The sequence below is a fragment of the Notolepis coatsorum genome, assembly GCF_963971535.1.
Source record: "Notolepis coatsorum genome assembly, chromosome: 14".
NCBI classification, from domain to species: domain Eukaryota; kingdom Metazoa; phylum Chordata; class Actinopteri; order Aulopiformes; family Paralepididae; genus Notolepis; species Notolepis coatsorum.
The window spans coordinates 52035999-52063963 of NC_140178.1; the positions used below are offsets into that span (position 1 = coordinate 52035999).

The 27965-nt window shown below is 43.2% G+C and overlaps 1 protein-coding gene across 4 annotated transcripts in view; it reads left to right on the plus strand.

Moving 5' to 3' along the window:
• The window catches only part of wipi1 (WD repeat domain, phosphoinositide interacting 1), a 90495-nt gene that overhangs the window by 9090 nt on the left and 53440 nt on the right, over positions 1 to 27965 (plus strand). For 3 of the 4 annotated variants that reach the window (XM_084329385.1, XM_084329386.1, XM_084329387.1), the window contains exons 2-3: positions 569 to 651; positions 4677 to 4843. In XM_084329385.1, coding sequence (XP_084185511.1) covers positions 569 to 651; positions 4677 to 4843 — 250 coding nt within the window. The remainder of the gene's footprint in view (positions 1 to 568; positions 652 to 4676; positions 4844 to 27965) is intronic. The other variant, XM_084329388.1, reaches the window with a different exon arrangement.

The window sequence follows — 27965 nt, forward strand, 5'->3', positions numbered from 1 at the left end:
TTATTTCTATTAGACCAGTGGTGCCCAACCAGTCGGCCGTGGTCGACCAGTAGATCAATGACATTCAATATAATCGATGCGAGCAATGTTACTAGTAAAAGGCTAAGCTAACTAGCGTTAGCCGTTAGCTTAGCGTTATCGTTAACCCTGCAAAACGCTCAAAAGCGGACTCTACAACAGAGTTCCATTCGTGAGAAAAGGGGGGTGGGTTATATTGACAAGGCTTGACAACAGGTTCAAATATAACTTCATATTTATTGGTTATTTGTTTCTTTTATATCAGCATCCAGTCTCCAGTCTCCGTGTTAACACTTCCTGTGTTTACATTTCGAGCGTGACATCATCGACTACGGCAAGCTTACAAGCTCAAAACGCAAACCGTAAACAAAACCCAGAGCGCACCAAGACTGAAGTGTGTACACAAACTAGAGGGGGGAGAGGGGGGGGGGGTGGGGGGGAGTTCGGCACGGAACTCGGAATGAGGACGGCACGGAGCTGATTCGACCCCGATGTTGAGTGAGAAAGCCCCCTCAGTGTGTGTTTGTGTGTGCACGCATGTGTATTGCAGGTCATTGGCTGTCGGAACAAAGACTGGCTACAAGCTGTTCTCTGTGACATCGGTGGAGAAGCTGGACTGCATTCACGAGAGTGGTCAGTATCTGCCCCGCTCCAAACCTACAGCAATACAACAACAAACCTACAGCAATACCACAACAAACCTACAGCAATACCACAAAAAACAAACCTAAAGCAATACAACAACAAACCTACAGCAATACCACAACAAACCTACAGCAATACCACAAAAAAACAAACCTACAGCAATACAACAACAAACCTACAGCAATACCACAACAAACCTACAGCAATAAAAAAAAAAAAAAAACCTACAGCAATACAACAACAAACCTACAGCAATACAACAACAAACCTACAGCAATACCACAACAAACCTACAGCAATACCACAAAGAACAAACCTACAGCAATACAACAACAAACCTACAGCAATACCACAACAAAACTACAGCAATACAACAACAAACAAACCTACAGCAATACCACAACAAACCCACAGCAATACCACAACAAACCTACAGCAATACCACAACAAACCCACAGCAATACCACAACAAACAAACCTACAGCAATACAACAACAAACAAACCTACAGCAATACCAAAACAAACAAACCTACAGCAATACCACAACAAACAAACCTACAGCAATACCACAACAAACAAACCTACAGCAATACCACAACAAACCTGCAGCAATACAACAAACCTACAGCAATACCACAACAAACCTGCAGCAATACAACAAACCTACAGCAATACCACAACAAACAAACATACAGCAATACCACAACAAACCTGCAGCAATACAACAACAAACCTACAGCAATACCACAACAAACATACAGCAATACCACAACAAACCTACAGCAATACCACAACAAACCTACAGCAATACCACAACAAACAAACCTACAGCAATACCACAACAAACCTGCAGCAATACAACAACAAACTTACAGCAATACCACAACAAACAAACATACAGCAATACCACAACAAACCTACAGCAATACCACAACAAACAAACCTACAGCAATACCACAACAAACCTACAGCAATACCACAACAAAAAACCTACAACAATACCACAACAAACCTACAGCAATACCACAACAAACCTACAGCAATACCTCCTTGTTCAGTCATCCGCTTCCTTTTAGGGTGGACTAAAAAAAAACATTCAAACACAGGATTAAGACTGTCTCACACTTAACCTGATTATTTGATTTTCTGGTTTGGACTCAGCCTAATCCATGTTGTTAAACTGACCTTATGTTCGATATTCAGAGGAATGTTCTTGGTCTTGTATGGGCATTTGTTACATGAGTTGGGAGAGGGACCCTCTTGGAACACATTGTGAAATAGCGTGTTTTCAAATGTTTGTGGTTCCAAGTGCTGAGTGAAAGTATAGGTACTTACAGAGGAGTAGCATAGTAATCACTATTGCTGACACCTGTTTGAGAGTTTGGCAGGACAGAGGATACAAATCTCGCTTCATACCTGGCTCATTTAGAACTCTGGGCATATGCAAAATCTCTTGTCGATTATTTGATTCAATCGACAAATGTGCAACATTTCAGTTTCCCACATGTAAACACACAGAAGGACCTCTTAGAAATCCAGTGCTTATCAGAGATGTGCTTGTAATCTTTCAAGAAATTACTAATTCAGCGTGAAAAAGAAGAAATGACTAATCGCCTTAACAAAGTATTGTGTGACTAAGATCAAACTGACGTGTCCTTTTGGAAGTTGCCCAAAACGAAGGCCATGTAACCTCTTTTGTTCAGCTAGCAGTGCTATTCAGGCGCTTGGGGGAAGCGCTGGTTGTGGCTGCTGTTGTTGCTAGGAGACTATTGAAAACCCATTTGAAGCGTGGTGTGATTTTACTTAAAGTTAAGGGGGAAAAAGTGAGGTAACCGGAACCTACTCCACAGTGCACACAGAGTTGATTGATTGATTGATTGAAAACTTTATTAACAGATTGCAGAATGAGTACAATACAGTACGGCTCAATACAAACAACTGCTAAGAGGATGTAGACCAGAAAAATACTTTCGTCTGAGTAAACTTCAGTGACCTTCAGTCAGCTTGTAAAAGACAGGAGCGTGACCCCGTTGACCTTTTCATTAGTTTGTGGCTAACTAAGTGGCGCTGTGGGTATCCAGTATGAAGAACAGCATGGATTGTGCTGAGAAAGGACTCTACCAATCGACTAACACCATTAGCAAAAAATTGTGAATGAACTGCCGAACTTGTGAATGAAATGCAGAACTTGTGAATGAAATGCAGAACTTGGCCAAAGCAGTCCACCGTAAGCCCATGCCGGGGGGTTTTCCTAGGCTAAGGGAGCTCTGCCTTCCCCTCTGGCTAACCAAATGGTGACGTCATCTCACCGCAGAGTGTGTTCGCCTTTACATCACAAGACTTCCTGGGTCATTTTCAGGGTTTGGTGGTTAGTTTATCTGGCATGACCTAGTTTACTGCAACAACACTGTGCTTGAGGGCTTGGCAGCAAACTCCCATGTTAAATAAGGAAAACCCGAGTCATTCCTCTTGGAGTGGCTATATTTTGTCTGGTCTCTTTATTTCTTTCTTTCTTTCTCCATCTGTCTCTATACCCCCCCTTCTTTCTCCTCCCCCCGCTTCTCTCTCCTCACTCTCTCTCAATCTCTCGGGGCAGTAGAGTCACATACAGGGGGAGTTGTCTTTTGAAATATGTATTAAACATTTACTTCCTGAAAGGAGAAACATTTACTTCCTGAAAGGAGAAACATTTACTTGCATAAAGAAAGAAATATGCACCAGTGGTAGTTTGGCACATAACACCGTGTTCGTGGTTAGCATGGTGATATTCTGCTCTGCAACCGTGGCATATTATGGTGTGATGGGACTCAGAGGCCGGTCTGTCTACAACAGAAGGTGTGGAACAGATGAGTGATGAATGGATACGTATGTGTGTGTGTGTTAGGGCTGCACGATTTTGGGAAATAATCGAATTGCGATTTTTCTGGCGGATATTGCGATTGCGATAAAATTTGCGATTATAATAACTTTTTTTAAGCAGCCCCACAGAGGTTTATTGTAAAATGCGGCTTGCATCTGGCCTACGCGGTGGGTCTGTTCGGGACACCGAGCCTGAAAATGTTTCTTTTTACGTGGGAATCGATACCGGTACCCAACGGAACCTTTTTTTCTGTACTTTACTCTCACAACACACAATCTAAAACCCCTTACCTCCCTCTCCCAAACTGTTCCTACAACAATAACAACAACTTGCAAAGGAGATCTTGTATCTCAATGGGACTTCCTGGTAAAAAAAAATATATATATCTTTTTTGATTAGCTAATTGCATCATTTCAAATCGCGATTTCGATTTAAAATCGATTAATCGGTCAGCCCTAGTGTGTGTCTTTTTTTGTACATGTGTACTAAGCGGCTCTTTATTATTGAATAGAATCCATCAATACTATGACCATAGCATTATACAAGGCTTGAGATTAACACCAGCCAAATGCTGGGAACGTTAGGCGTTGGTTGGGCGAGCTGTCAGTCAGTATTACTGGCCGCTTTGGCAGGTTGTCAGTGAACTATTTTAGTTGCTTGGAAGTAGTTAGGAGAGGGGGGCAGTGGTCACCTAGGTTAGAGAAGCAAGTGGGCTTGTGGTCATTGGTTTGATTCCCGGACAGGCAGGAAAATCTGTGTGTATGTTTGGGTGGGGGTGTTACACTCCCCCCTCCATCAACCCACCGTTTAATTGCCCTTGAGCAAGGCACTTACTGCACCTACTGGTCACTGTTCAACACATGAATGTGAAGCAGGGCATTTCAGCGGATCTTCCCTGGGTACATAAAGCTTAAAAAAAAGAAGTAAGCAGTATTTCAGCAGCTTGCTGGTGAAGTTCTAAATCACTGTAGCCGGTCATTCAACACTAAAACACTATCTGAATATAACCATTTAAAACACCAATTCCTTGTTGTTTCGTTCTTGAGAATCGTGATAGTAAACTCGTCACTATGTCCTGACTACATGCGTATATGCATTTCATTCCATCAGAGCGATTGACTCCTTCCTCATGCATCTGGTTTTCCCTGACAGAGACCCAGGACGTGTACATTGTGGAGCGTCTGTTCTCCAGCAGCCTGGTGGTGGTGGTGAGCCTGGCCATGCCGCGCCGCATGAACGTCTACCACTTCAAGAAGGGCACAGAGATCTGCAACTACAGCTACTCCAACAACATCCTGGCCGTCAGGCTCAACCGGCAGGTAGGCGGGTTCAGCGCCCGTCCTCCGTCCACTTTCCTCCTTCCTACTTCCTCCTCCTTTCCCCGTCCTCCTTCCCCCGTCCTCCTTCCTCCGTCCTTGTCACAGTTAATTGTAACCTGCAACATTCCCGTGGCTCTCAGTGGAGCTCTTGGCACAAACAAGTGCATCTCCACCAGTCAACTCTAGTTCTAGGTAATTGACCTCACTTAGCTCCTGCCTAATTCACTATAGATTTGATTTGATTTGATTAGGGATCCCCATTAGCTGGTGCGATAGCAACCAGCTAGTCTTCCTGGGGTCCACACACAAAAAACACACAAAAACAATCACTATTGCAAAAAACAAAATTATTAAAAGTCAGTACACACAATGCATAATGAACCTACTGTAACAATTAATATAGCTAAAATTACATTAGTGTAAAACAAAAACAAAAAATTACTTTACAGTGTTAAAAACAATTTAAAAACAATTTAAGATTCTTTTTAAAACTGAATCTACTGTAAATGCAGCAGAGGTTCCGAGGCAGGCCATTCCACAGAGTTAATGCTCTAAAAATAAAAGATCTCCCCAGAGCGCTGGTTCTAGGACCTGGCAATTCAAGCTGCCCACTACTGGAACCTCTAGTGTAATGCTTGTGCACAGTATTACTAAAAACAATCTGATTATGTATAAAAACAGGAGTCTTATTGCTCATGACCAACTTGAACAGCACAAGTATATTAAAAGACAATCTATTTTCAACGTTAAGCCAAGAGAGGCGGGCATGCATACGGCTCACATTAGACCTTAGTGAGCAGCCCAGTACCAACTGTGCTGCCCTGTTCTGGACCACCTGGAGCTTCCTGAGGTCACCACTGGCAGCAGATGACCACATCGCAGAGCAATAGTCAAGATGACATAAAACTAAACTTTGCACTATCTGACATAAAAGGGGACGGGCAACAAAAGAAGCACATTTCCTGGAAATACCAATTGCTCTTCCCATTTTTAAAACAATATAATTAATATGCTGAGACCAAGACAGAGTGCAATCCAGCATCACTCCAAGGAGTTTAGTACTTTCAACTTGTTGAACTGCTGAATTACACAACTTTAAATGAAGCTTTGGATTTGTAGATAACCTGTGCCTTGTTCCCAGCACAATACATTTAGTCTTGGAGATATTAAGGACAAGTCTATTACATACTACCCAGTCATGCACAACTTTAAGTTCTCTACTCAAAACTTCATTAAGTACATTGCATGATGGTGCCGCGTAATACAATGTTGAATCATCTGCATAAAGAACTGTTGTAGCACATTTGGTAGCCCAAGATAGGTCATTCGTAAATACAGAGAAGAGCAAAGGTCCTAGGCAACTTCCTTGCGGCACGCCACACTCTAGACCTCTGCTACTGGACAGGCTGCCATTTAGATACACCTTCTGTGATCTAGAGGACAAATAACTTAGTATCCACTAGTGTTGTCACGATACTGGAATTTCGACTTCGATACGATACCTTGAAAAGTATCGATACTTCGATATTATTTCGATATAATTTTTTTTTTTAATTTTTTTTTTTTTAAACTAATTTAGCTTCAAATTTAGCTTCTCTCTGGTACTATAAGAGAAGATAAATATAACAATTTTAAAACCCTTTGTTTATCTTTAGATCACACATTTAAAAATAACTGTTCATCTCACTTCAATAATTTTTATTGCAAATGCAGAACATGGTATTTTCTCAAGCAGACAGATGTAAACACTGTAATCTGTGTTGCATGTACCTGACAAACTGAACTGTTTATATTACAGTTAGTAACAGTTTCGTTTTTATTTATTTAGAGAGAGAGAGGGAGAGAGAGAGAGAGAGTGCTCGGAGCATTTTAGTAACGTTACATTTTCAACAAGATTGCTGCTATTTAAACACTTGATGGAAACGGGGTAACGTTAACCTTATGTCGATTGTCGACTGTAGTATTGTATGACCTCGACATAACGTTTAAACGTTAACGTTACTCCGTTACCATGCAGTAATTATACAAGTAGCCAGCTAAGCTAACGGAGCTAGCAGTAGCTAACGTTAGCTGGTAGCTGTAACGTTACAACGAATCAGCTGTTGATATTATGCGCCATCAGTAGACAACGTATCATGTATTAAACTAGAGTTAATGGTTTAATGCTTCAGTCACAGTGACGTTGAAAGAGCAGCTGTCACGAACCTCTTTAATTTCTTTATGGAGATCGGCGCTGGCACTGCTCTAACACCGCTTGCAAATAGCATTGGGTCATTTGTAGCTTGTCCTTCGTTGTTTACTTGAAACCTGAAGTACCTCCAAACAGCACTTCTGCTGTTTTCTTTATCCACAAGCACAAGTTGCGGAGGCTCTGCATTTACCATCTTCAGCTAAAATGTTTGTTTACTAACTGAAGAAGACGGCTCTCTGTGAGGGGGAGGGCTGGACTCGGAGGAGCCGGGGGGGCAAGCGCGCTGAGTGCTCTGAACAGCGTCAACAACTTGCGGTAGAACACTCGCCAGCTGGTACCGATACTGCAGAAAGTATCGGTACTTCGGGAAATGAGTATCGAAGCCGTTTTAAATATTCAGTATCGATATGTATCGATACTTCGATATTTTTGACAACACTAGTATCCACTTTAAAGCAGAAGAGTTAAAACCATAACATTTAAGTTTATCAACCAGTAGAGAATGGTCCAGCACATCAAATGCAGCACTAAAATCTAACAGCACAGCTCCCACCAACATAGAGTTATCTATAGCTTTAAGCCAGTCATCAGTCATCTGTATCAAGGCAGTAGAAGTAGAGTGACCAGCTCTATAGGCATGTTGAGAATCTGTTGCAAGCTTGTTTGAAACAAAATACTCTTGAATTTGTGAATGCACCAACTTTTCCATGATTTTGCTCAAGACAGGTAAAATACTTATAGGTCTAGAATTTCCCTCATTAAAAGCAGCTTTGGTATCCTTAGGTAATAGGGAGGTGTAGTGGTTACGTCATTGCCGTTTTTCGTGTTCCACCCTCTGTACAACCCAATGCATTTCCCATTGCCCTTTTCTAAATCGTCTCATTTAAAACAAATAAAGCATTAACATTGGCATGGTGTACCTTTCTGTGCTTATTCATTCACAATCTATAGCTCAGCAATTAATCATTAAAAAAATCGCCGAATTTTATTTCAACCAAAAATGCTTAAACAATAATGTTAGTGATAGAAGGGAACTCATTTTGTGCAAAAGTGGAAAGTTTTTCTAATTCCATGAGTCAGAATTGTTACAATAGCCGATAATCCATTTCCCCAATGATAAATCCCTATACGGGTGGAACAACCAGTGGCGTCAGACTACACCTCCCTATAGCGAGGCCTTTTTGGCAGCTAGCCAGAACATGTGTTTGGGACAGAACGTTTTCTCAGTTACCCCGGAGTGCTATCTAACCATCCAGATAGTTTAGGTGTGATTTGCAGAGGTCTGTAGATATCTGCCGTAGAGACGTCTGCCGTCACTCCCAATACAATAGAGAGGAATGTCACTAGGTTTGTGGCTCTCAAAGCATGCAAAAAAAGAAAATCAACAGTAATGTCTTTTTCCAGAAAAAATGACAGCTTCTCAAGGTAATCCACAGACCTCATTGTGAACAGTCTCATGAATAACCATTATGATGTGTGTACTTAGAAAACAGGTCTCAGTTAAACTGTTCATAACCAGGTCTGTGGATTGTCTGATTTTCAGTGTTTTTCCGTTTCAAATTATCCAGTGTTAGTTTTCTGTTCATTGTGTTTGGACACAAAGGATGTCCCCTTACATACAGTACATACTTCAATTGATCATGTTTCTCATGCAAAGGGCTCTGCTCATTGACGCAGAGCCTCATCTTGGAACACTGCAGTCACCCCTAGAGGTGGACCTGGAGGCTCTGCTCATTGACCCAGAGCCTCATCTTGGAACACTGCAGTCACCCCTAGAGGTGGACCTGGAGGCTCTGCTCATTGACCCAGAGCCTCATCTTGGAACACTGCAGTCACCCCTAGAGGTGGACCTGGAGGCTCTGCTCATTGACCCAGAGCCTCATCTTGGAACACTGCAGTCACCCCTAGAGGTGGACCTGGAGGCTCTGCTCATTGACCCAGAGCCTCATCTTGGAACACTGCAGTCACCCCTAGAGGTGGACCTGGATGCTCTGCTCATTGACCCAGAGCCACATCTTGGAACACTGCAGTCACCCCTAGAGGTGGACCTGGAGGCTCTGCTCATTGACCCAGAGCCTCATCTTGGAACACTGCAGTCACCCCTAGAGGTGGACCTGGAGGCTCTGCTCATTGACCCAGAGCCTCATCTTGGAACACTGCAGTCACCCCTAGAGGTGGACCTGGAGGCTCTGCTCATTGACCCAGAGCCTCATCTTGGAACACTGCAGTCACCCCTAGAGGTGGACCTGGAGGCTCTGCTCATTGACCCAGAGCCTCATCTTGGAACACTGCAGTCACCCCTAGAGGTGGACCTGGATGCTCTGCTCATTGACCCAGAGCCTCATCTTGGAACACTGCAGTCACCCCTAGAGGTGGACCTGGAGGCTCTGCTCATTGACCCAGAGCCTCATCTTGGAACACTGCAGTCACCCCTAGAGGTGGACCTGGAGGCTCTGCTCATTGACCCAGAGCCTCATCTTGGAACACTGCAGTCACCCCTAGAGGTGGACCTGGAGGCTCTGCTCATTGACCCAGAGCCTCATCTTGGAACACTGCAGTCACCCCTAGAGGTGGACCTGGAGGCTCTGCTCATTGACCCAGAGCCTCATCTTGGAACACTGCAGTCACCCCTAGAGGTGGACCTGGAGGCTCTGCTCATTGACCCAGAGCCTCATCTTGGAACACTGCAGTCACCCCTAGAGGTGGACCTGGAGGCTCTGCTCATTGACGCAGAGCCTCATCTTGGAACACTGCTGTCACCCCTAGAGGTGGACCTGGAGGCTCTGCTCATTGACCCAGAGCCTCATCTTGGAACACTGCAGTCACCCCTAGAGGTGGACCTGGAGGATCTGCTCATTGACCCAGAGCCTCATCTTGGTTTGATTAACGTAAATATCATAACGTATATAACGTATTTCTGATCGATCGTTCTGAACTCGTATAGTGGAATTTCCCTTCTCTCTGCATTGTTGCATTCAATTGGTTTCGTTTGCAGGAAGTAGGCACGGACGAGATGTTTTGAAGAAAACAGCTGTGTTTATTCATTCCAATAAACACAAACTAAAAGAATTAAACAAGTACTTGAATTACTTTCTATGTCTAACAGAGGTCTGGCTCTGCAATTCTCTTCGCGCCATCTCGTTCTATTGTCTCTGTTCTCGAACCGCCGTAGTGGTAGCGTTCTCCGGTTTGTTGATTCAGGTCGGCCTGGCAACACGAGGCTGGTTTCTTTGTTATGCTGGTTGCCCCCGGCAACTCTGGTCTCAGCGATCCTCTGGCGCAGCGCGGGTGCGCTTGTTTTCTTCTGCCCCTCCTTCTCCGTCAGCTCCTGTAGTTAAAGACACCTCCCCGCCCCCTTTTCGCGTCGTCCTAGTGACGATCGCTGGGGCGTCACTTCTTTCTATTGGCTAAGCTTGATATCGGCCATTTTGGATCTTAAAGGGGCATGGTAATATTTATATACGGACTATTTTTATCATTTCTTCTCCTTATATGGAAAGCCTCTGGTTTTAACGGCCCTATCTCCTAAACCGACATAGAGCATGAGTCGTTTTCCTAGTTTAACAGCTAAAAGTACTTTGTCCTGCGTTTATGGTCTTTAAACTTTAATCTTTATTTTGACTAGACATTTACTAAAAGTCTTTTCTTGAGTTTTGTCCCCATTTGACTATCTAATTAAACCTATTTTTGATCTCTAACCATGCTGGTTTTATTTCTATATTCTAAAGTAATCCTTAACTTTGTTTTAGCCTTTTAAAACACTAAGCATCTTGATCTGATTTCTAATCTTTGGTTCCTAATGTTTTATAGCGTAACTCAACTTTTAAAGGATCAATCCGTATCTTTATAGTCTTATACTGAGGTGATTATTGATTTTCTATGGGCAGAATATTTCTGATAATATTCTGTATCTATTCTAACTATTTATTATCTTTAAACCTAGTTTAATCCAAATTCTGCTTTTTTCAGCTCTGTCTTCTCCTATGAGAGCATTCTGTACCTGTAAGAGTAACCGGACACTGTCTTTGAAGCTTGCCATACCAAACGGTCTCCCCCAGGGCCTACTCCCAACCGTATCTTTATTGTATGCAGCTGGCTTTATCACTCCTAGTTGGCTTCCTGTGATAACACAGCCTAAGGTCGGTTTCTGCTAACACAGACCTCAAGACCCCCGGCCTCTCTGTTTTAAAGATAGTAAGTGACTCTGGTGACCTTTTTCCTTTTGAAGTCGGCCCTCAAGATAGGCGTGTGGCAATCTCCTATTTCTAACAGTTGGTTCCCTGAATGACCTATGATTGAGTTCTGGCTATAGTAAACAAATTACCTGTTGAAATGTTGTCTTTAGTTTGTCTCCCGGCCTAAATACGCTCTAGAGTATTTACAGTGGAAGAGAGACAAAGTAATATAATTGCCTTCTTTAGAATTATATAAGTTAAGGGTGATCTCACCCTGGCCTCCCTCCCCCTCTCCAGGGGGTTTGAGACACAGTTTGAAACCAGAGCCTCTATCTGTAATCATTAGTAAAACTATATTAAAATAGTACTGAAATACCTGTCTTTTCTGCTTTTACCAACCTTACACAGTAGGGATCCCTGAGTGTAGATTTCTGGGAATTTAAAACATGTTTTCTATGCAGAAATATACCACAATCCACCCTTGTGGGTTTTAAACCCACATATATCACCAGTATTTTCTAAATCAAACATGTCTTTAACCTTATATATACCATAACATTGCTAATATTTCTTTAAAATGTCAAAAAAATACACAAATCGAACTACAAAAAACGTTTCCTTCTGTACAGTTGTAAATTCATCATTCACTCTTTCCCCCCACCCTCGTTAGACTCTTCCCCAGTCACACAATTTATCAGCTTTTTTGTTTAAGACTATTTTATCCATGTAATTCGCTTAAATGTCTAGTTTATGCAATGTACTCTGCAAGAAAAGATTAATACATCACACCAACAAAAGATTAACATTCTAAAAAAAAACTAGGGAGACTTAACCAAGAAAATATATACAATTTTCTCCCTCGAAAGGACCACTGCTGGTCTGTTTTTTTTCCTTAGCTCCAACCCTATCAGTTATCCCTTTTCAAACCTTCTAAGGTTTTTTCTGCTAACTTGTTTTGTCCGTTGCTTCTCCATTGCTAAGCGCTTTTCCTTGGTTGTGTGCAGCCTTGGTACTGCCCCGATCTCCACAGAAGGAAATGATTTTTCCCTCTGTCCTTTTATTGCTTTTTGGATTTGTTATTACAACACACAATTGATTGGAAGATCACATGTTTCCCCCTCAGATACATTCCTCTACTGTTCTGCATTGACAATACATTTTTCCCCAATTTATTTATCTATATATTCCATGGCTTCTTATGTTATTATTCAATTAAATCACCTTTCTCTAATTTATTTTTGTGCTGTACTATATTACTAGATCAAATGTCTCAAGTTCAACACAACACTACTCCACCCTTGAGAGTGGAATAACCATTATTACACAATCATACCTTATTTCCAGACAGTCCCTCGGTCCGGACAGCCAGCTCTGACGGGTCCTATTCACCAACAGACCCTATATGCATGGTAACAAACCACAGTCCCCTTAAACACACATCTTCCACACACACTCCGCCAGCCTCCAACAAGCCGTCACAGAGTCCCCCATAAGCCAATTATCAATTGCACACGGCCACACCTTACATGAAAACTATATGGCCAATGGCGACCAAAACCTACAGAGCTTACCTATGTACAGAGAACCTTGTTTCCCCAACTCTTACCACACACCAAAACGTGACACAACCTCCCAGATTCTACATCTGGACTCTTAATGAGCGGAAAACAAAATCATGAACCAGCTCTAGTCTACTCTCCACGTTCCCAGCCCATCATATAGACATTCCTACCAGTCCCGCTGTGCCACCACCAACCTGCTACCCTGACCGGCGAGAGTACCCCCTCAGCCCGTCAGTTTCTAAGAAAAAAATGGAGAAAAGAAACTAAAAACAAAGAAACGCCAAAAAAATAAACGAAAATGTGAGTGTCATCATGCAACACACCCATCAAACAGAATCAAACCACCATCCAGAGGCATAAATACCCCCGTAAAAACTAGGAAAGAAAATAAAAAGAAATAAAACAGTCATCATTTTTTATTTTTTATTTTTTTAAAGTCTTCTTGTATAATCACTACTAATCACTACTGAAGTAGTCCTTTTTTATTACTCTGTCTAATATTAAAATGTTCCATTTTTCCTGTTTAAAACCACAATTTTTTTATATGATTAGTCATGCATTTGCCAGTTACTTCATCCCCTCACAACCCCAACTTACCACTGTTAGTCTTCCAAGCCGTTTTAGTAACTTGCACACATAATCTAACCATCCAACTTATCTAAATACCTTTTTATTTTATTTTTTATTTATTTATTTTTTATTCTATTCAGTCGCATGTTTTAATATCTATCTCTATTTTCCTGAGCGTCATAGCGTCTCCTGTGCATTTCCCCCTCGTTCCTTTCAGCCTATGGCCTTTGCAGACACGACCTCTTTACACACTCCCTTTGTTTATGTCCCAACATCCCACAGTTCCCGCATGTCCGTCCATGACCCTTTCTTGGTGGGACGAAACCACAAGCCCCAGGGGCCTCCTGCCTGTGTTCGGATGGCCCTGATACCACCCTTAGCAGGTCTGTCGGCCCCAGGTTCTGTCCTTGCTCTCTGCCATTACCTCCACGGCCTTCTCCTCTGATGGTCTCTCTTTGGGCTCGCCACCCTTTCCCACATTATCTGGCCATGTGTCCCAATTCACCACAAGCCAACAGTCTTTCGGCTGGTATCCCACAGTTCCCGACAGGCTCACACCTCTCTGGGCCTCTCCGGGCGTTTCCCTGGGCAGGTCCTGCTGTATGGAGGAGAGATGCACATACCTGTTCTTTTCAGCCGCTGTCCCTCGGGCCTGTTGTTGGGAGGGGCCTGGAAACTCACCCCTCCTGTGATGTCCATCACCATGCCCTTGCTGCTCAGCTCCCCGTTCAGGTAATGGAGCAAGTGACATCTCTTGTTCACTGAGCCCTCGTTCTGCAGCACGGAACATAACTTCCAAAATTACATCACTCATGATCTCAGTCTGCTCCGCCAGTTCTCGCTCTAGCATTTCCCTCTCGTGTGCGACTTGGTCAACAGCCAGCTGCCTTTCCACCAGGGCTCATGTCCTTCGAACGCTTCCGTGAACGCTCTGTCTTTCTGGAGAGAGGCACGTTAGCCTCTCCTCCTCCACCCTGGTACTGGCTGGCTGGCTCCTGGTCACTGGGCCACGCCTCTCATTCTGGCTCTGGTGTACTGTTGGGGGAAGTCTGGACATGGGGAACTTGCGGGCGGAGAAAACTGTTCATGTATTTTCCCATACCAGTTGTCGGTCCCATGTATTGGCCACTCCATCTGTGTCCCCAACCCCTGTCCAGCCTCTGTTCCAGCCGTAAGGCCAGGGTGGGCCTCCTGGAACTGCTGTAACAATGCAGTTCTCCTCCGTCGCTTTCTTTCTCCTTTCGTCAATTTGCAGTCACCTGCAATGGTTAGTCCAGCGTGGATCCGCTCCTGCTCGACGGACACTGGTTGGAGTAAAACAGTTGTCTCTGGTTGTCTCTCCTCTATGACCCCCTGTATTGGAATCAGTCATTATTTCAAGTCCCTCTGTCATACTGGTCACCTGAGGGAAGTCCATCACATCCAATTCAATCAGGTTAATTTCAGGTATCACCCCTATTTCGGGAGTGTCTGCAAAGGGTGTCGGCTCTCTCCCACTACCGGCATTATTTTTTCCCATCGCCCTTCGTGCTTTCTTTTTCTGTTTTTTGTTTTGGTTATGCAGTCTATAGCGACCTCCTTTTCTATACTTTAATACAAGGTTTTGTAAAGGCCTGAATATTTTTGGCCATTGCTTTTTCACTTTTATTGTGACATTTCCAGTTATTGAAATACAGATTGTCAACCTTTGCTATTGTTATTTCATCTAAGCCTTTAGTTGCTCCTATCAACGTTTCACCTAGGTGAACCTGCTGTGTATTTGACATTCTCACCACTTTCAACCACTCCTGCAATATTACCGTTTGAAAAAACAAGTTTCTCTGTGTCTAAAACAATTTTTACCAACTTGAGTTAAAATCACTCACACTCTCAGTGTAACTGAGGGGTACAATTCCCTGACTGTATTAATCAAGTATTGGTATCATTAAACCACTACCGTGTATGTACATTACTGGCCAATACCGTACACAGGTATATGATGAGAACTTCTCCACAATAACACGGTTTCCACACAAATACTTGTTTAGAATATTTATTACAGATAAGAATATTATTACATAATATACTTTACTTAGGTTGCGCTTATAAGGCAAAGAATGTGCGGGCAAATCAATAATGAATATTAAGAATTATCTCTGGTACTCTGGGATGGGGGTGTACTACCGGTTGTAAGCCAGCAGAGGGAGGCAATGCTCTATACAAAGTCAAGGGTCCACGGAGGCGATATCACCCCTGTGTCAGCGGGGAAAGCAGCAGCTGTAATCCTAGGGTGCGCGCCGCAGATGAAGCCGTGGAGTCTCTGCTCCGACAGAGACGGGCTCGAGTGATGTCCTCACGGGCATATGTAGATCCCACAGCAGTGGGGTAGGCGGTTCTCTGCTCCAGCAGCTTGGTCAAAGCAATGAAGAATAATAATCCTTGCCGGAAAGTGGCTCTGCAATCACCGGTGTAGGTATCCTCCATGGTGCGCGGTGGTCCACGGTTGAACTTGACGTTACTACTATCCTATTAGCACGCGGCAATAAGTGCTCTATGTAGACGCACAATTACTCACTTACTTCACGTGGTCTTTGACTCGTAATGAAGGCCTTTACTAGTAAGTAGCGAACGATACGTTAAACAAATGTAGTAGGATAAACACGACTCTATTTGAGGCAATACGAGCCTACTCTACCACACGTTGCATGGTGGGTGAGACGTCACTTGGATAACTGGAACTGAACGAGACTGAACGGGACAAGAGACTAAGAGGAATTCTACATTTCTTGCGCCCTATTTATATGCACGGTGAACAAATAGTACCATTCGTATTTCGGTAGCCGTATTCCTACGCGGAACCGGGGCTAGTTGGGACATGTTCGTCGGCACTATTGAACTTGACTCAAGGGGCCTGTCTGCTGGCGCCAGGTTCTTGTCCAATGAGAGAATGAACTATTATCGGCTGTAGTAGACTAAAGGGATATTCAGTGTATATGTACAAAGAATATACAAGGGATATCAAACGATATACAAATATTATGCAATATATATCAATCAATAAATACATATATTCGGTTTAATCTGACCCTTTGTAACACTCAGAGTTTTACCGGTGCAGACGGGGATTGATAATTTTTTGTATTTTTTTAATTATTTTTTAAACAAACACATAAACAAACATGACAACACACGATAAGATATACAAGCATTAGTTGTCAGTGCACATCCAATGAAATCACATTTTAGTTAATTGTCTTATATAGGATATACCCTTAATACCTGTTATCTAAAAACCTACACACTCATACTTATACCCCCAAGGCTTTCAATAGCCGTTAATCCCCAGTTGGTATTGAAATCGTCAGAGCCTCGTCTGTCCTCGCCGAGCACCTGTCGAGAAAGAAAGAAAATAACACGCACTTAATATCAGTGGTATTTCCATTTTTATTCCATCAATATTTTATGCATGGAAATGTCGGGCGTCTCTATACTAATAACTTAGAGAGAGATTTGGTGTAATTTATTTGAACATAACGACACGGCCTTAGCTTCGTTTTGTCCGTTGTCCAATCGGAGAACTGGATGTTCCAATCACTTGTCGTGTATCCTCTCACACGAATCTCTGGGGAATACAAATTTGCATCAACCTCTCCCGTCCGTTCTGGTACGCTGATGGTCCTCCTTAGCAAAATGAGAATTAGTTCCACAACAGCCTATCAATATCTAAACCTTTCTGGTGGATATGGTCATTTATCTGTTCAAATGTCTTTTTGCCTTGATGAATTTGTCATTTTCATCCCATAAAATACTTTGAATGACAACATCAGCGTAATGACTATGTGTAAATGTAATGTTAACCCTTTCTTCTTGCTTTTTGTTTGCTTTTCAAAACCTACTATGGGAAATCAAAAATGTACTTCTCCCTACTTTACAATCAACATTTACATTTTAACATTTCCTCACATACCTCATACCACTGAAGAAGGACATTGTCCGAAACATGTCTGCTTTTTATTCAGGCTGCCATTAAAAAACATTGAACCTGTGAGTGCTGGTCCGGCTACCCTGCTTTGATATACTCACATACCTCATACCACATCATTTACATAATTAATAAACACTTCTCCCCCTCCAACACCAATTTTTGGTGTTGGCCTCTTCTGCCAACTTCTACCGAGGAAAAAAATCAATTTTTAGCGGCTTATACCACTAAATCCTCGATCGTTATATAGTGCCCAGCCGCCCATGTCATAAACCATAGACGCCAGCACCATACTACAGTAATATCCCCACAGACCCTCGACTTCTCAAAGGCCTGCCATCTCTCAGCCTAAAGCATTTTCCCCCAGTTTCGAACCTGAAAGAAAAAACCTCTGCCCCCTTATAAGGAATATCACGATTTCCGTCCCACCATACTCATACCCAGACAGGCCAGTGCCCATACGGTACCCACACTCACACTCATAATAACAACGCTTCTACCCAACTAACAACACACACAACCTGGCGTAAAGCCAACCCTGTTTCCAATACTCCCCCAACCCCCACTAACACACTGCTAATCCCACAATACCAATGCACAAACTCAAGCTGAAAATGAGAAGTGTATCTCTTCCCATAGCCATACCCCTGCCACCTCAGTGACACCTGCAAACCATAACAGGAGGGGGGAGTAGGGGGCTGGTACCTTGTCTAAATGAAAAAAATATACCCCATGCCCACTCATCAACTGTCCCAAACAACCCTCACTAACGTCAAAACATTCCCCTCATAACAAACCCGACTGGACTTCGTACACTCAGTTGAAACAAACATCCAACACCCAAAGCTGAATACAACCCCCAGGCCAGGTAGGGAGAAGGAGGGGCTTCTGAACGGGAAAAAAACATCCTAAACCCAACTTATGCAATCCACAACCTGAACTGGAATTGGTTAGCAGCGTACCCATAATCATCCGAAGGGCAAGCATTGATGGAAACAGGGAAGGAGGGAGGGGGGGACAGGCAGGGAGGGAGGGAGGGAGGGAGGGAGAGGAAAAAAGGGGGGGGGGAAGACACGCAGGGAGGGAGGGAGGGAGGGACGGAGAGAGGAGGAGGGGGGGCTCCCAAACGAATAATAATACCATATCAATCCTATGCAATCAGAATCTAGCATTACCTGGACCAGTTTACAAACAGGGCTCTAAACACTATCATCAGCATTTGCTGCACAACTTTAACTTAAATCAAACCCTACTTTAATATGACTAATGGTTTCTGCATGGAGTTCCTAAAAGTTAACACTATACCCTAAGCCTTACTGTCGGGGTTAGAAATTAAAAAAAAAAATTCAAGGGCTTTTTTTGCCCCCCTTAATTGATTTTCGGGGGCTTTTTTTGTATTTCGGGGGCACAACATTTTTATAATGAAAATTAACATAAAGATTATAAAACATTGTTGACACTTTTTTTTACAGTCTTCGTCCCTATGTTTGATAACGTAATGTTAATGTCTCCATATATAGGGCTCTACGCTAACCTTTTTCCCAAGGAGCACATGTGCTCCTAAATAAAATGTTAATAAATAAAATCTAAATACAAATTTAGGAGCACACAGAAATTTAGGAGCAGAGTGACAATTGTTCAAGTAACACACACACACACACGATGTGTGACATGGCTTGGTTTCATGTTTTGAGGTACCTTCAATTATCTGTAAATAATACATACATACTCTATCTAAATAGATTAAATATGATTGTCCCTGAGGGCAAGTTGTGTTGTTGTTAGATCGATCAATGAAATACGTTGCGCGCTCAGCGCTGTGGAATGAAGGAAATGCGCATCGGGATCATTTGGATGTTATTCTTTGGAGTTGTGTTACAAATGGAACGGTCTTTCCCCGCCGAACACAAGTTACTTAACGTTACACAGGTCGCGCTATGCAGATGCTTAGCTTGCTAACGTTAAGATAGCAGTGTAACCAGTGGTGCGTTGTTATTATGGACTGAGCCGGCACGCAGGATAATGACGGCGCGCGCACGGGCACGCGCACGCGCGGCCCCGCGCGCATGCGCATATGTTCCCTCGCGCACATAATAATAATAATACACTTTGTTTGTATAGCCTTTCATACAGAAACTGCAGCTCAAAGTGCTTCACAACAGAAGAAAGACAGGCATAAAATGAGCACATAAAGTGCAGACATATAAAATCAGTTTTTCACATTAGGATCTAACATCCCAACAGGCAACCTTGTTTATGGTTTGATTCAGTTTTAATATAAATAATAAAAATAAAGAGAAGATTAATTAATTATCTACTCAGTCCCAACGTTTGTGATGTAAATATGGAATGTCCCAAGTTGCTGCTGTTTACAGAGTGTATTGTTGTCCAAAGGTGAATGATGGTGAATGAAGGGTTAAAGGATAACTCCACTATTTTGGGAAATTAGCTTATTTAACATCTTCCCTGGAGTTAGACAAGAAGATGCATACCTTTTTTGTCTCTGTGCGTGCATTTTAGCTTTGGGAATAGATGCTCCGTTAGCATAGCTTAGCTTCATCACTGGAAGTGAGGCAGGACAGTAGCCTTACAGTGCCTTACAGTGTATTGCAAGGTCTGACATTGACCAAACTTGATATGCATGACCTTGGTGGGCTCTAGGTCAACTCCTGAAAAGGGGGTCAATGTCAGACTTTGCAATCAAAAGTTAGGGGGCTAATAACCCTTGCCATAATTTCAGTGCGCCCCTAACTTTTGATTGCAAGGTCTGACATTGACCCCCTTTTCAGGAGTTGACCTAGAGCCCACCAAGGTCATGCATATCAAGTTTGGTCAATGTCAGACCTTGCAATACACTGTAAGGCACTGTAAGGCTACTGTCCTGCCTCACTTCCAGTGATGAAGCTAAGCTATGCTAACGGAGCATCTATTCCCAAAGCTAAAATGCACGCACAGAGACAAAAAAGGTATGCATCTTCTTGTCTAACTCCAGGGAAGATGTTAAATAAGCTAATTTCCCAAAATAGTGGAGTTATCCTTTAAATCAAAACAGTTGTCAATTCCAAACGGTGAGACACGTCCTCATACATCATTCACCTTTGGACAACAATACACTCTGTAAACAGCAGCAACTTGGGACATTCCATATTTACATCACAAAGAGTCCAGACGTGGTTGAAGACACCGGCCTAGCGGCTATTGTTATGATAATGCGAGGTGAATGAATGAATGAATGAAAACTTTATTTAACAGATTGCAGAATGGGTACAATACAGTACGGCTCAATACATACAATTGTTAAGGGGATGCAGACCTGAGAAAGACGTTTGTCTTGTTTCCATCAGGGTCCCCCATTTTCAATTCATATAGACATTTATGACATACATAACATACATGACATTTATGGCATAGGGACATATAGGTATTTAGTACTGATACATTTGTGACATAGGCGGTATTCAAATATACAGTACTGTTACCCCTAGATCCTGACAGAGTATATACATATGATGGGGAGGGGACTGTACATTAGGAGGGGGTGGGTGGGTGGGAGGGGAATATACATACGGCGGGGAGGGAATATATACATGTGGTGGGGAGGAGACTGTCTATTAGGAGGTGGTGGGGGTTTTGGGCATTTACGGTGGCCAGTTTCGAATTGCAGCCTCCCGTAGGTGCTCTTTAAGGGCGGTTTTGAATGTGGGCAGGGATTCACATTCCTTTACAGCTTTGGGTAGGGCGTTCCACATTGTTGTGGCATAATTGCGAAACGTGTTTAGTCCCTTGTTTGAGCCGAATCTGGGTTTAACATGATTTGTTGAGCTTCCTCTGGTGTAGTGGTTGTGGTATTCACTGACCTTTGGGAAGTATTTTGACATGTACATGGGCCAGGTAGCGCCGGGAGGCAGGTAAACAGACGAGCCGAGTCGAGCGCAGCGCGTTCTTGAGTGCACGCGCATGCGCGCACAACCATGCATGTGCGTGCACGCGCTTCTGCTCAAATCTTTAATACTCAGTGAGCTTGCACACCGTGCTACCCCGTCCCATGAACAACGCATGCCTGAGTGTAACTTAATGTTATACAGCACTATGCATGCTTGCTGAAAAGCAGAGCTCTCTATCTGTCTGTCTGTGTTCGCACCTCTCAAGCACCCTGTAACACGCAGCGGGCCCCGCCTCCCTCCCTCCTTGCATTCCACCCAAAAACTGAATTTCAGTCCAGTTTCTTAACTATTAACAGCGGAGCTGTTTTGTAATCTTCACTTTGCAAGTAAATGATTTTTCCGGTTTGCACACACACATATTATTAGGGGCAAATACGAGGGAAATGCTCGCACTGTAGAGCATATATATAATTATATATATAATTAGTAAACTGTCGGGGGCTTTTATTGCCCCCCTTAACTGATTTTCGAGGGTATTTGGTCAATTTTCGAGGGCATTTTGCCCCAAGCCCCCGTTAATTTCGAACCCTGCTTACTGTAGAGGCACTCCAATTTGAATAAACTCCATTGAGAACCTGGGAGCTAAGCAGAGGCAAATACCACAGGGAAGTTTTGATGTAACCAGGGAAGGAGGGAGAGGGGCAGGGAGAGAGGGAGGGAGAGAGAGAGAGAGGAAAAAGGGGGGGGAAATACACGCAGGGAGGGAGGGAGGAACGGAGGGAGGGAGGGAGGGAGAGAGGGAGGGAGGGACGCAGGGAGAGAGGGAGGGAGGGACGCAGGGAGAGAAGGATAGGAGAGAGGCACGCAACCTTCCTTCACAGCAGACAACGTCGCTGTTCACTCCACTCGTCTTGATCAACACCGCCCCCTATCACACTTTACTGGTCCCTGTCCTAACAAAAAGCTCAACTCTTTCTCCCATAATCCACCTCCCTTGTACCGACGGCACGTGGTGCGCATGCGCAGACCGACACATACCGTCTACACGTTCTAAAACATAACCACCACCCTCCATACTGCTCACTACTGGTTTAAAACATTTAGTAAAGTCACAAACAAACACACTCACCCGTCCCGTTTCCCCACTACTGCCATCATGCTGGGCTAACAACAGATATAGATTGATAACCAGATATGTACATATATTCGTTCTTCATCCGCTATCATACAAAACGGGAAAAAATGATAAAAACTACAACATTTAAAATGGCCGCCACGGTGCTTCCTGTTTACATAGGAAGTTGCTTTACTAGTACATCGCAAGATTACCGAGAGTTGCACAATGCTACATCGTTAGCACAGGTAGCTTAGCTTATTAGCTTCGTTAGCTTAGCATTATTAGCACCGTTAGCTTAGCATTATTAGCATCGTTAGCTTAGCATTATTAGCTCAATTAGCTTAGCCTATCCATATTATTGTCCGTTAGCCTAGCATAGCTAGTTAGCTTAGCATCAACCACGCCACCCTAACAACGTCCCCTAAACGGCCTATTGTCCCGTTCTTTCGAGTGGCTCAACACACCGCGACGTCAGCGCAACATGGTCCTACCCCGCAACAGAACTTTAATCTCATTAAGCGCTAGTTTACAGATCATACACATAATCATTTTTACATTACCCCGCTCGTCCGTTGTCTCCACCTGGCCGAAATATACAGTATATTAAATCCAACGCACCCCAAAGTCCCCCCGACCGGACGCTGCAGCGACGACTTCCAGTTCTAAATTTTCGATTCCTTTGATTTCTATTACATTAAACAACGATCTTAATACCACAGAAATCAATAATCCCAATTTACAAGTCGCTCCCTAGTGGCTCCATCTCACTCACGATTCCTTCAATATACTTGATATCACGACGCAACGTCCACATTTAAACCCTCACGCCATCGCGGCTAACTAGAAGCTAACTCAGTAGCTAAGCTGCGTTCCAACGGCCCTGGAAAAATGAACCCTCTATACAACGGACACTCTCCTGCATTGCTTTTCCGCGGCTGTTGGTCACTAGAGTTTCATAACGGTACAACAATAACCTACACACATTGGCACTCACTCATAATTACTAACAGTCATTCATTAATCATATATATTTAGCAAAACACATTGTCCTAGTTATATACATTCCATCCATTCGGCAACAGTCTTCCTTAGTGCTTGCTTACTCTCCTCACTTGATCCTATTTAGCAACAACCTTTTCAGCGCCGCGGTCAGCACTCTGGAGCAGTAATACAACATCAACACTGTTGGGCTACCACTTTTTTTTTTTTTTTTACTTAAATTTTTATTGAACATTTATAGACAAACATCACAACATATACAATAACATCAACAACACTATTAAACAGACATAAATAATAAAGAAAAAATGTAATACCCAAAAGACGAAAAATAAAAAATACTGACTTAAACAAATATTCACATACATAAATAATGAAGTGGAAAAAACATAAAACAATTGTCATATCTTAAACAAAATAAAATTAGAAAACATTAAGTGTGTGACATGGGTTCAGAGACCCTCTTTGAACCTCTTTCCTCCTTTACCCTTCGCCCTCTTGTGATGTATTTGGTTCTTCCTCTGTGATGTCGTTTTCGTTCCCCTTGTAATCCTCCCACTTTCCCCATCTTTCTCCAAATTTCTCTTCCTGTAACCTCAGCATGTATGTTATCCTCTCCATATCCTGTATCTCTTCCACTATTCCTACCCATTGTGCTATTGTCGGTGGGTCTTCTTTGTACCACAGTCTTGTTATTGCTTTTCTGGCCGCTATCAACATTATCTTTATTAAATATTTGTCCCCCCCTTGTATTCCCTCGTGTGTCAGGTCTCCTAAGTAAAGCACCAGTCCTGTTTGTGGTAACCCGTATCCTAATATTCTGATCATTGCCTCCCCTATCTCCTCCCAATACCCCTTCAGCTTCTGACATCCCCAGAATATGTGCGTGTGATTTGCCCCCTCCTTCCCACACATCCTCCAGCATGCTCTTTGTGTTGGTGCATATTTTCCCTTCAGCTCTGGGGTTATAAAGAATCTGATTATGTTTTTCCATCCAAACTCTTTCCATATCCTCGATCCTGTTGTTGAATGTTGCACCTCGCATATGTTCCCCCATTCCTTCCCTGTTATTTCTATCTCTAGTTCTCTCTCCCATTTCTCCCTTATGTAATCGGTTGTGTGTCCCTTGCTGTTCATTATAGCCCGGTATATTGCTGATATTACTCTTCCTTGCCCCCCTTTGTATGCCCATACTATCATCTTGATTATTCCATTCTGTTCTTCGTCTTTGGCCCCCCTTATTTCTTTGTTGTAGTAGTCTCTAACCTGTAGATATCTGAAGTGGTCCCTGTTTTCTAGTCCAAATTTCTCCTTTAATTTTTGTAGTGTCTGCATTTCCCCCTTCTCTATCATTTTGCATATCGCTGTTGCCCCCCCCCCCTCTCCCACCTTCTGAATCCATGGTCTAACCTCCCTGGTTTGAATCTCTTGTCATGTGCTACCCATCTCAGAACCCCTGACTGCTTCTCCAATTTGTGTGTTTTACTACTCTGTTCCATATGGTCAAGGTGCATTTGGTGATTGGATCTAATAGTCCCTCTTTTTCTTTAAATAGTTCCCTATCTCCCACCAGAGCTTGTACCTTGTATCCCTCCCCTTCTTTTTCAATGTCTTTCCATCTTGCCTCATATCTGTCGTTACACCAGCACGTCACTGCTCTCAGTTGTGCTGCATAGTAATAATCTTGTAGGCTGGGTACTGCCATCCCTCCCTCTTCCTTTGGTAGTTGTAGTGTTTTATATCTGACCCGTGGTCTTCTCCCCGCCCATATGAACCTCGATATCAGTCTGTCCCACTCCCTGAATTGATTCTGTGGTATTTGTATCGGTAGTGAGTGACTGGAATAGGTACAGTAACCTTGATAGTATGTTCATTTTAATGACCTCTATTCTTGAATTGAAGTCCAAGGGCATTACTGTCCATCTCTCTAAGTCTCTCTTGATGTTCTGATTTATCTGTGTATAGTTCGCCTCAAACAGTTTCCCCACCCCTCTCGTGATGTTCACCCCTAAGTATTTAATCTTGTCCATGTCCCATCTTATCCCGTACTGTTCCCTAATTTCCGTCGTTGGGGTATAGTTCCATGCTAAGGTCTGTGTCTTTGTCACGTTTAGTTTGTATCCTGAGTAGTGGCCATAATCCTTCAGTAGATCCATCAGTGCCGGGAAGCTCTTGTCTGGTTGCCTCATGTATACTATCACGTCGTCCGCAAATAGGCCTAGTTTATATTCCGTTCCCTTTATCCTTACTCCCTTAATGTCCTCGGTCTGTCTGATCAGTTGTGCCAGTGGTTCTATGAAAACGGCGAAGAGCGTTGGTGAGAGACAACATCCCTGTCTGGTAGCCCTCTCTAATCTGATTCTATCCGTCAGGCTGCCATTCACCTTAACCCTCGCTGTCGGTTCTTGATATAGCGCCTTGATCATCTTCATCGCCCTCCCGTTCAGTCCGAACCTCATCAATGTTTTATATAAAAATGTCCAGCTCACACTGTCGAATGCTTTTTCTGCATCTAGGCTAATCAGTACCGCGCTACCACCTTGTTTTTGTATCTCCTCTACTATGTGTAATGTCTTTCTCACGTTGTCCTGTGTCTGTCTCCCTTTTAATAAATCCAGTTTGATCTTCATCTATAATGTCTGGCATAAACGTCTCAAATCTCTTTGATATTATCGATGTATACATCTTGTAATCCACATTGAGTATGGACACAGGTCTGAAACTACTACATAATTCTCTATCCTTCCCTTCCTTCGGTATCGTGGTGATTATGGCTTCCTTCCACGAGGGGGGCATTTTGCCCTCTTCCATCGTGTGTCTGAACGCCGCCCCTAACATGGGTGCTAATTCCGTTCTAAATGTCGATGGGAATCCGTCGCTCCCCGGAGATTTGTTGTTTTTAGCTCTACTAATTGCCTCTTCCAGTTCTCGTTCCGTAATTATTTTATTTAATTCTTCATTCTGTTCTTTCCCTATCGATGGTAACTCTAGCTTCTCCAGATATGCTTCTATTTCCTCTTCTCCCGCTGCTTTTGGCTCTGTGTATAGTTTCTCATAGTATTCTCTAAATGTCCTCTCTATTTCAGCTGGGTCTCTCAATATTTCATTAGTCTTTGTATCCCTTATTGTGTGTATCGTGTTCAACTTCTGTTGCGTCCTAATTCTCCTAGCCAACAGTCTGGTCGCTTTTGGTCCCCCTTCATAGTATGTTTGTTTCATGAACCTCGCTTTCTTTTCTATTTCCGTCAATAATTCCCTATTTATCCTGGCCTTTACTTCTTTGATTTCTCCGAGCGTTTCCTGTTCTTTTGATATCTGGTGTCTCCCCTCTAGCTTTTTCAGCTTCCCTATCAGATTGTGATATGTCTCCGTTCTGGCCTTCTTCAGTATTGCTGTCTTCTCCATCAATTTCCCCCTTATCACCACCTTCAGTGTGTCCCATAGAATGTTCGGATCTACCGCCCGTTGTCATTTTCTTCCTTATACCTGGCTATCTCCTCCTTGATCTGACTCACCACCCCCTTGTTATTTAATATTCCTACATTTAGTCTCCAGATCGTGTTCCTCCGTCTCCCTTCTAGATCTACTGTCGGATATATGGCACTGTGATCCGATATGTCCGCTACTCCTATTCTGCTCTCCCGTACCCTGTAACTGTCCCCCGTCGTCATCAAAAAGTAGTCTATTCCCGCATATGTCACGTGTGGGCTACCACTTTTAAGTGCATACTTTAATCTAAACATCGTCCGTAATATGCAATTCTTCCCAATGTCCTAACCATAAAGCTGACCAGCCAAATAAGTACTATTATTATCCCTACACTAACCAGGCGTTTGGAACAACGATCCAGCCTTTCAGACGAATTTGCTCCAGTTCTGCAGAGAGTCCGCACGAAGACAGCTAACCGCAGTCGCCCTCTGGCTTGAATCGGAGTTCGTAACTACATTGTGCTCCCAATATCTCTACCAACTCCGATATCCCACGTCATTCTTCATCTACGAGTCCTCTTTTCTCTGATTTGAACAAAAATGCAAATCAGAGCCGAATTGTTTCGATGTATTGTACATTTTCGAAGTATTTGCAACGTCTCACAAAAATCAATATGTCACGCGCATCGATTTAAAGCAATCCATCCTTTTGTTGGACTTCCACGCTTTCCCTTTAACCCAGCGGGCGCACGATCCCACCTAGTGTAGCCTTACTTTACCGTCCTTACTGACTAGCATCTTACTGTTTAATAGAGGGTTTGCAATTCATCATACTGTATGGCCCTCTTCCCACCCAACGGGGCGAACTGCAGAGCAAGCGGTACGCTCCCCTTGAGTGGATCGAGTCTCCATACTAGCCCCCTCACACTTAAAAAATACCATCTTAGCCAGTCATGTACCAATCTCTTTTTTTCTACCTTGATCGGTAGCAGTCTGATTGGCCTTTACCCTACCCACAACGCTATCAGCCCTGTTCCACGCAGGACTGCTAGCGTTGTAAATTCATGTCTACCCATTTCACTACACTAAGTTTTGTAACCGAACGCACCTTAATTCCCTAACCCAAATCTGTGCTCCTTAGACATTATTCTTGCGGTCGAGACCAGAACCAAGGTTGTGAATATTGGTTTCTGGTGTCTGCCGACACAAACACATTTCCGGTTAGCACGGCAATA